Source organism: Crocuta crocuta, unplaced genomic scaffold (genome assembly GCF_008692635.1).
Source record: "Crocuta crocuta isolate KB4526 unplaced genomic scaffold, BGI_CrCroc_1.0 scaffold77, whole genome shotgun sequence".
NCBI classification, from domain to species: domain Eukaryota; kingdom Metazoa; phylum Chordata; class Mammalia; order Carnivora; family Hyaenidae; genus Crocuta; species Crocuta crocuta.
In genome coordinates this window covers 1,394,794-1,403,710 of record NW_027532172.1, presented here as the reverse complement: position 1 = coordinate 1,403,710, position 8,917 = coordinate 1,394,794, and the positions used below count along the sequence as shown (strand labels likewise).

Sequence of the window (8,917 nt, the reverse complement as noted above, 5' to 3'; positions counted from 1 at the left end):
GGGCTAACTTGAGGCAGGGGGAGGAGTCAAGACTAAGAGAGGGGGCGGGGTCCCCGGCTGGACCAAGCCTGGAAGATGGGAGTGTGGAGCTAAAAGGGGGCGCAGGGAGGGGACCGGCCGACAGAGGGAGATGAGGTTTAGCACAGGTGGGGTGGGAGACTTTGGGGATGGGCTGGAGAGGGTTTGAATGGGGTGTGACTGATAAAAGGGGTCTGGGCTTGGCAGGGGCGAGGTGGGAAGGGGCTGGGGCTGGGCGAGNGGCTTCCGAGACGGATTGGGGGCTCCGAGGGGAAAGGACCCCGCCCCCCAGCTTCAGCCCTCCCCCTCATTCCCAGGCCCTCCAGCCCTTCTGTGACTTTCCAGAAATTGTAGACATCAGCATCAAGCAGGCTCCTCGTGTTGGCCCGGCTGGGGAGCACCGCCTGGTCACCGTCACCAGGACAGACAACCAGATCCTGGTGGGTGGTGGACCCTCTCCTCTCCTGCCTTACCCCGACCGCGGGGACGCCGGGCCGTGGCGTTCGGGTGCTGACGCGGATCCTCACAGGAGGCTGAGTTCCCGGGGCTGCCTGCGGCCTTGTCCTTCGTGGCGCTCGTGGACGGCTACTTCCGGCTGACCTCCGACTCCAGGCACTTCTTCTGCAAGGAGGTTGCGCCGCCGCGGCTGCTGCAGGAGGTGGCTGAGCAGTGCCACGGTCCCATCACGTAAGGGGCCGCCCCGCATGCCCACCCTCCGCAGCTAGAACTCGATTGGAATCTTGGCCTCTCCCCTTCTCGGTGCCTCGGTGTCCTTCCCTCCTGGGAGCCTTGGACAAGCGGTCAAGGTGCATGGCTGGCGCTCAGTGAGGCTAGGGTCTCCTTTCTGCTGTCCAGGACAGGGACTTGCGTCCCTCTGATTCCTCAGGGCCTGGGGCCCAATTCCTGAGGATAGATAGCACCAGGCTCCACCTGTAGCCTCGCCTTTAATCCACTAGTAGAAGCTCCAACTTTTGGTTCATGTTATACATAGGAAGGAGACAGGGAATGTTAGCTGGTAATGGTCCCAGGGCTTCAGAGGGACCAGGATTAGAACCGAAGTCTCACCTGGTTTCTCTGTCTCCATCTCTCTGTCTCTCTGTCTTTCCCTCCCACCTTTCTCCACAGCTTGGATTTTGCCATCAACAAGCTCAAGGCTGGAGGTTCCCTTCCCGGCTCCTATGTTCTCCGCCGCAGCCCCCAGGATTTCGACAGCTTCCTCCTCACTGTCTGTGTCCAGGTCGGTCCACCACGAGGAGCCAGGTGGGCAGGGAGGGCTTCCTGGAGGAAAGGACATTTAAGCTGAGACCTGAAAGAAGAGTCTGTATTTGCCCCTTGAAGAAAAGGAGGGGATAGGCATTCCCAGGGGAGGGAACAGCATATGCTGTTGCATATGCACCCAGGGGTGCCCACTTTCACTCAGCAGCCACTCCTCCTTGCAGACTCCCCTGGGTCCTGATTACAAGGGCTGCCTCATCCGGTGCGACCCCACGGGAACCTTCTCCCTGGCTGGCCTTGGCCGTCCCCACAGCAGCCTTCGAGAGCTCTTGGCAGCCTGCTGGGATGGCGGGCTGCACGTGGACGGGGTCGCGCTGAACCTCACTTCCTGCTGCACCCCCAGACCCAAAGGTGAGCCCGCCCTCTCCCCTGAGCCAAGCATGCCATCCGGGCCCCTGCCTTGTGTGTGGCAAGTGACAGAGATTGCATGCCAACATGGGTTAGGGAAGAAGAGGTGATTTCTTGGCTTGTGGAATAAATGCTACTTTCAGGCACCACTAGGTCCAGACGCGGCTGGATCGGAGAGATTTCACTGGCGCAGAGTCTCTGTCCATCTCTTGCGTCTTCCTCTGGGTGAATTTCACTCTCAGACAAACCCCTTGGAGGGGACAGCTCGAGGTGTATAGGCTCACCTGTTCATTGGTGACCCAGCTCCCCACTGGGGCTTTCTGAAGTCACCTTTCATTTTTTTCTATAAAGGCGTTTTCAATTTATTTTTGAGAGAGAGATAGAGCGCAAGTGGGGGGTGGGCGGGGAGGGGGCAGAGGAGCCAAAGCAGGCTCCACTCTGGATAGCACAGAGACTGATGAGGCTTGAACTCACGAACCATGTGATCATGACCTGAGCTGGAGTCAGACACTTAACCCACTGAAACACCCAGGTGGCCTCTGGAGTCTTCTTTCTTCCTTTTTAAAATATTTTTAATGTTTTATATATTTCTTTTTTTTAAAATATTTTTATTTATTTCTAGGAGAGAGAGAGAGAGAGAGACAGTGTGAGCAGGGGAGGGTCAGAGAGAGAGGGAGTCACAGACTCTGAAATAGGCTCCAGGCTCCGAGCTGGCAGTCAGCACAGTGCCTAACGCGGGGCTTGAACCCACGAACCGCGAGATCATGACCTAAGCGAAAGTCGGACGCTTAACCGACTAAGCCACCCAGGCGCCCCTATTTATTTCTTTTTAAAAATTTTTTTAATGTTTTGTTTACTTCTGAGAGAGAGAGAGAGGCAGCATGAGCAGGGGAGGGTTAGGGAGAGAGGGAGACACAGAATCCGAAACAGGCTCCAGGCTCTGAGCTGGCTGTCAGCACAGAGCCCGATGCGGGGCTTGAACCCATGAACCGCCAGATCACGACCTGAGCCGAAGTTGGACGCTTAACCGGCTGAGCCACTCGGGCGCCCTGACCTTTGGTTTTCAACCCCTACCCCCTCCCCGTAGAAAAGTCCAACCTGATTGTGGTGCGGAGAGGTTGCAGCTCCCTCTCATCGTCCCTTGTCCAGCCCCAAGCCCAATGCCAGCTGAGTCAGATGACGTTTCACAAGATCCCTGCTGACAGCCTGGAGTGGGTGAGGGGCCCCCGGAAGTGGAGGCTGGGCCTGCATTCCATCCCATCTACACCTCTCCTGTGTGGCCTCAAGCACGTGACATAACCTCCTTGTGCCTCTGTCTTGTTATCTGTAAAATGGGGCTGGGATTCCACCGGGAGCCCCCTTACCAGCCTCTCCCGTTGCCCCCTCGCTCTCCAGCATGAGAACCTGGGTCATGGGTCCTTCACCAAGATTTACCGAGGTTGTCGCCATGAGGCTGTGGACGGGGAGCCCAGGGAGACCGAGGTGCTACTCAAAGTGATGGATGCCAAGCACAAAAACTGCATGGAGGTAAGTGTGATGGGGACCGAGAGTTTGGGGTCAGGACGGGCTGGAGACAGTGTTGTGGATTCAGAGGAATTTAAATACACACAGGTCTTCAAACCACAGAAATGTCACTGCAGCATCTCCAAACCACGAAATACAGAAGGGTCAGGGGATTTAGATGCAAACCGAAAGAGGGCACCAAACAGGAGAAAGAGCCAGTGCAAAGGTCCTGAGGCAGGATTGTGTCTGGCATAGTTGAGGAACAGTGAGGAGAGGCACCTGGCTGGCTCAGTTGGAAGAACATATGACTCTTGATCTTGGGGTCACAAGTTTGAGCCCCATACTGAATGTAGAGATTACTTAAACCAAACTGGAAAAAAAAAAAAAAAGGAACAGTGAAGTGGCCATTGGGATGGAGAGGAGTGAGCAAAGAGGAAGAGAGTGATGTAGATGGAAGCATCAGCAGGGACCGGGTCACCCAGGGAAGGCGTGAGCCCTCCTTGATCCCCAAATGTCGTGCTTCTGTGTGAGAGGCCCGAGGTAGATTACAGTAGGAACTTCCAGCCCCCATCAGAAATCCATGATACAGAGTGCTGTGTATACCAGTGATGGACTCCAAGGTCAAAGGAGGCCCGTGACAAGCTCTGTTCCTGAGGCAGATTTGCGAGCAGCAAGTTTGGGGTCCCTGGTCTGACCCGGGGACGGGAGGAACCCATAGGCCTTCTCTCCCTTCTCCTCTCCCCAGTCATTTCTGGAAGCAGCGAGTTTGATGAGCCAAGTGTCATATCAGCATCTCGTGTTGCTTCATGGCGTGTGCATGGCTGGAGACAGTGAGAGCCGCCCTCGTCCCCATCCCTGCCCTTCCTCACCAAGACTGTCAAGAGTCGCATTAGCAATAAGCATCCGCAGCTGGCCCTGGCTAGGGTACCGCAGACCCCACGGTCCATCGCCCGGACCTCAGTTGTCACTCTTTGGGAAACAGCTCCAGGCTCCCACTGATACCCGCCCTCCCCAGGATTCTCTCAAGTCAGACAGGCCCGGGTTCCAAGCTCACTTGGCCCTGTACCCCCTCTGCAGCTTCGCAAGGGCCGTGTCACCTCTCCGAGCTCCCGTTCCATCAGATCAGTTCAGCAGCTGTTTATTGGGAGCCCAGCATGAGCCAGGAGCTGGGCACCTAGCAGGGAACATGACAGGCGGGACAGGGTGATAAATGCCCAGGTGTGATGGGGGCAGTGCCCTGGGGGTGGTCAGAGTCCGCTTGCCCAGTTTGGAGGCTGGACAGTGATTCTGGGTCGGCCAACAGAAGGTCTAAGCAGAGGAGGCAAGGGTGAGTGGAGATTAGGGAAGAGGAGGAAGGGGGTTGTTCCAGAGAGAATATGCAAAGGGCTAGAAGTGAGGCATGGAGAGAGTTCAGTGCCTTCCAGGCATCTGGGCATAGTTCTCTTATGGGAAGTAAGGAAGAGGAGAGAGCTGAGTATGGATGGAGGGAACAGTCAGAACCGAGGGACCCCCGACGCAGCCCTGTCTCCCAGCCCCGCCCCTCCCTGCTGCCACCAGGTGTCATGGTGCAGGAATTTGTGCGTCTGGGAGCGCTGGATACATATCTGCGCAAGTCTGGCCACCTGGTGCCGGCCAGCTGGAAACTGCAGGTGATCAAACAGCTGGCCTATGCCCTCAACTATCTGGTGAGCGCCCTTCTGCCATTCACGGAATGGAGGGGGAATTGGGAATGGGCTCTGTGGTATGCATAGGAGTTTGGCAAGGAGGCAAGGGGAGGGCATTTTCGACTGAGGGAACAGCCTCAGAGGTGTAAGAGCAGGGGAAGGGAAGAACAGCTGGTCACTGGTGGATCTCGGGGGAGCAGGGGACAATGAGCCTGGGCAGGAGGAAGGCTCCCCAGAGAGGGGAGGCTTCCCAGAAGAGGGCTGGAGCTGAGCCTTGAAGGTTGACCAGTAGCTTATCAAGAGGAGGAAAGAAGGAGGGCACATCAGGCCAAGGGCATGGCCTGGAGAAAGGTCTGCAGCTTAGAAAGTGTGTTGCATGCCCTGGGGTGCATCAGGCAGTTTGGTTGGCAGCAGACCAGGGTAGGGATGTGGAAGAATCTCATAGCGAGAGTGAGCCTGAGAACCTCTGACTTTACCCTAAAGGCAATGGGGAGCCACAGCATGGATTTAACAAGGGGAGGGACACATGTCAGCCTAGAAGGTGAGCTAGAGAAGGCAGGAGGGGCTGCCAGTAGTCTGGGGAGTGGTCTGAGCAGTAACGCATGGGCTTTGCAGAATGTGTGGTAGTTCTCCAGCCGGACCATTCATCCATCAAACCCTCCCTGGCATTTCTCTGTGTCTGGCCCCCCTTAGGAAGACAAAGGCCTCCCCCACGGCAATGTCTCAGCCCGGAAGGTGCTCTTGGCTCGGGAGGGGGCTGATGGGAACCTGCCCTTCATCAAGTTGAGTGACCCTGGCGTTAGCCCCACTGTGCTGAGCCTGGAGAGTAAGTGTGGAAGGGTGGAGGGTGGGGCCTCATGAGGCCAGGGAGCGGATCCCTGACCCCACCCCCTCTCCCCAGTGCTCACTGACAGGATCCCCTGGGTGGCCCCCGAGTGTCTCCAAGAGGCCCGGACACTTGGCTTGGAAGCTGACAAGTGGGGTTTTGGTGCCACGGTCTGGGAAGTGTTCAGCGGGATCCCGATGCCCATCAGTGCCCTGGATCCTGCCAAGGTCAGAGCACCAAAGTTGGCCTCTAGAGCCCCGCCTCCCCCGTTTGTCAAAAGGGTGGACGAGAGGCCCAGCTTGGGGAGGATGGGCTGGTCTGCAGGGGCCCCTCCTGAGGGTGCACTGGCCGCGACCAGCCACTCTTCCCACCCTCAGAAGCTCCAGTTTTATGAGGAACGGCAGCAACTTCCTGCCCCCAAGTGGATGGAGCTGGCCACACTGATCCAACAGTGCATGGTCTACGAGCCAGGCCAGAGGCCCTCATTCCGCGCCATCATCCGTGATCTGAACAGTCTCATCACCTCAGGTGGCCGCTGGGCGGGGCTGGGTGGGCGGGGCTGGCAGGTCGTGTTGGGCCCAGAGCAGGATACAGTGAGATTTGCATACAGAGCCTGCCCTGTGTGCTTGGCAAGGTTGGCGTGGTTGGCGACTGCAACAATCAACATGAGCCTCAACAGCTGCTGTAACAAACAGGCTTCCCCCCTCCCCCACCCCAACCGCCTCAGCTCTAGATTGAATGTGATGGTATTTACTTTTCATTCAATGAGAATGTCAGGGGCAACAGGCACCTCGCCCTCTGCGGCTCTACCTTTCCCATGTTGGATCCTCTGCAGACAAGGGGGGGGACTGTGGAGGGTCCCCATGCTAGGTTTCCATGGGCCAGGCCCGAAGGAGCACCCAGCCCTTCTCTACCATCAGCCTGAGCTTGTCCATGAGCCACGCCTCCCAGCAGTGGAGTCTGGGAAATGCCCTTCTGTCTCCGGAGTTGTGGGTATTTGCACAGCTTGCACAGAACCTAAGGGGCCCGCTTTCACCCAGCGGGCATCTGTTTCCAGCCCCCACAAAGTACCCTTGTGCTTGCAGTGGCCCTGCCATAATGCACAGAGAGGGTAAGCAGGTGGATGGAAATCCCACAGCAAGTTAGCTTAGGAGCGAGACCCAGGGCCTGATGTGCCGGTCACTTAACAACCTGTGCCCTGCAGATTATGAGCTCCTCTCAGACCCCACACCTGGTGCCTTGGCGCCCCGTGACGGGCTGTGGAATGGCGCCCAGCTCTATGCGTGCCAGGACCCTACCATTTTTGAGGAGAGACATCTCAAGTACATCTCACAGCTGGGCAAGGTGAGGTGGGCCGGGCAGGGGGGGGCGCGGGGGGGAAGTACCCGTGCTCTCGGACACCAACCCCGCCGTCCCGCCAGGGCAACTTTGGCAGCGTGGAACTGTGCCGCTATGACCCAATGGGTGACAACACGGGCGCCCTGGTGGCTGTGAAGCAGCTTCAGCACAGCGGGCCAGACCAGCAGAGGGACTTCCAGCGGGAAATCCAGATCCTCAAAGCGCTCCACAGCGACTTCATCGTCAAGTACCGCGGCGTCAGCTATGGCCCGGGTGAGCCACCTCCTCCTCCCAAACGGTGCTCTTCAAATCGCACACCCTCATCCTCCCGCAGGACACTTTAGGGTGGTCTGGGACCCCCAGGCGGGGTGCCACTGACGCTCTCGTGCATCCAGATTGGACCACGGGTTCGAATTCCAGTGCTATGGCTTAGCAGCTGGGAGGCCTTGGGCAGGCGATTTAATCCCTCTGAGCTTCCGTTTCCACACCTGAAAAATGGGTCCTTGTGAGGTTTAAGTGAAATCAGTGTACGTGGTAGAAAGTACACAAGAGCCGGGGGCAATCAATGATAAGTGTCATTGCTGCTGTTCCCATTTTAAAGAAAGCAATCCCGAGGCTGGGAGGGTCCCAGGGCCGTACTCCGTCCGCGGAGGAAGAATGGAGAGGGGGATGGAGAGTTGGGTCCTGTGGTGACTCCTCCCTGCCGCCCCCCGCCCCCTTCACCTAGGCCGCCAGAGCCTGCAGCTGGTGATGGAGTACTTGCCCAGCGGCTGCCTGCGCGACTTCCTGCAGCGACACCGCGCGCGCCTCGACGCCAGCCGCCTGCTTCTCTACGCCTCGCAGATCTGCAAGGTGCGGGGCGGCGCCCGGGGAACCTGGGGCCTGAGGTGGCTAAGCCTGGGCGGGGGTCTGCGTGGAGTCGCGGCAGAAGGCTGAGGGTTGAAGTTCGGGGTCCAGGTCTGGTTGGAGGAGCTGTTGAGTCACGGCTGAGGTCGGGACTGGAGTGCAGGGTGGGTCCGGGGTTGAGTCTGGGGATGGATTCAGGGTCGGGCTTGGGCCCCCTGCGGCTTATGCTGGGGTCCGTACCTCACGGTCGCCTGCAGGGCATGGAGTACCTGGGCTCCCGCCGCTGCGTGCACCGCGACCTGGCGGCTCGTAACATCCTGGTGGAGAGCGAGACGCACGTCAAGATCGCCGACTTCGGCCTTGCCAAGCTGCTGCCACTCGACAAAGACTACTACGTGGTCCGCGAGCCCGGCCAGAGCCCCATCTTCTGGTGGGGATCCCGCCCTGGCCTGCGACTCCNACCTTTCCCCCTCCCCTGGCCTCTCCCCTGCTTTCACAGTCCTGGCCCCGCCCCTCCCACTGTCCCGGGCGCCCCCCAGGCCACCGCCTTCCTACCTGTGTGCAGTCCCTTCCCCACAGCCGGATCCCACCCGGCTCCGCCCCTCCGCACTGGCCCCTCCCCCTAGAGCCACGGCCCTCCCCCTGGCCCCGCCCAGACCCTCCATGGGGTCCGTGAAGGAATGAATACCCTCTCCCCACACGCAGGGGAAACCGACCCCGGCGCAGGGACTGACCTTCTCATAGCCCCGCATCTACAACTGACGAGCCCCCCTCGCCCAGGGCTGTCCCTTTGCCCGTCCTCTGCCTCACTCTCGCACCCCAAGACCTCCTTGCCCCCCTCCAGGTACGCCCCAGAGTCCCTCTCCGACAACATCTTCTCGCGCCAGTCTGACGTCTGGAGCTTCGGGGTCGTCCTGTACGAGCTTTTCACCTACGGCAGCAAGAATTGCAGCCCCTCGGCCGTGAGTCAGCGCCCCTGGATCCCCAGTCCCCTCCTCTCCCCAGTCGCGTCCTGGCCCGTCCTGGCCGTTTGCTCCGAGTCACCGGTCCCAGCGTTACCTAGGCCCCCTCTAATGGGGAGGACCTCTCTCTTTTGGCC

General features: G+C 59.0%; 1 protein-coding gene across 1 annotated transcript in view; it reads left to right on the top strand.

Moving 5' to 3' along the window:
- The window catches only part of JAK3 (Janus kinase 3), a 16,304-nt gene that overhangs the window by 4,926 nt on the left and 2,461 nt on the right, over window positions 1–8,917 (top strand). The window contains exons 7-22 of the mRNA XM_077777123.1: window positions 336–458; window positions 548–705; window positions 1,144–1,255; window positions 1,458–1,644; window positions 2,729–2,856; window positions 3,037–3,168; window positions 3,890–3,974; window positions 4,702–4,829; window positions 5,502–5,634; window positions 5,710–5,861; window positions 6,012–6,162; window positions 6,839–6,978; window positions 7,056–7,245; window positions 7,700–7,824; window positions 8,076–8,248; window positions 8,663–8,780. Of these exons, the coding sequence (XP_077633249.1) occupies window positions 336–458; window positions 548–705; window positions 1,144–1,255; window positions 1,458–1,644; window positions 2,729–2,856; window positions 3,037–3,168; window positions 3,890–3,974; window positions 4,702–4,829; window positions 5,502–5,634; window positions 5,710–5,861; window positions 6,012–6,162; window positions 6,839–6,978; window positions 7,056–7,245; window positions 7,700–7,824; window positions 8,076–8,248; window positions 8,663–8,780 (2,235 nt within the window). The remainder of the gene's footprint in view (window positions 1–335; window positions 459–547; window positions 706–1,143; window positions 1,256–1,457; window positions 1,645–2,728; window positions 2,857–3,036; window positions 3,169–3,889; window positions 3,975–4,701; window positions 4,830–5,501; window positions 5,635–5,709; window positions 5,862–6,011; window positions 6,163–6,838; window positions 6,979–7,055; window positions 7,246–7,699; window positions 7,825–8,075; window positions 8,249–8,662; window positions 8,781–8,917) is intronic.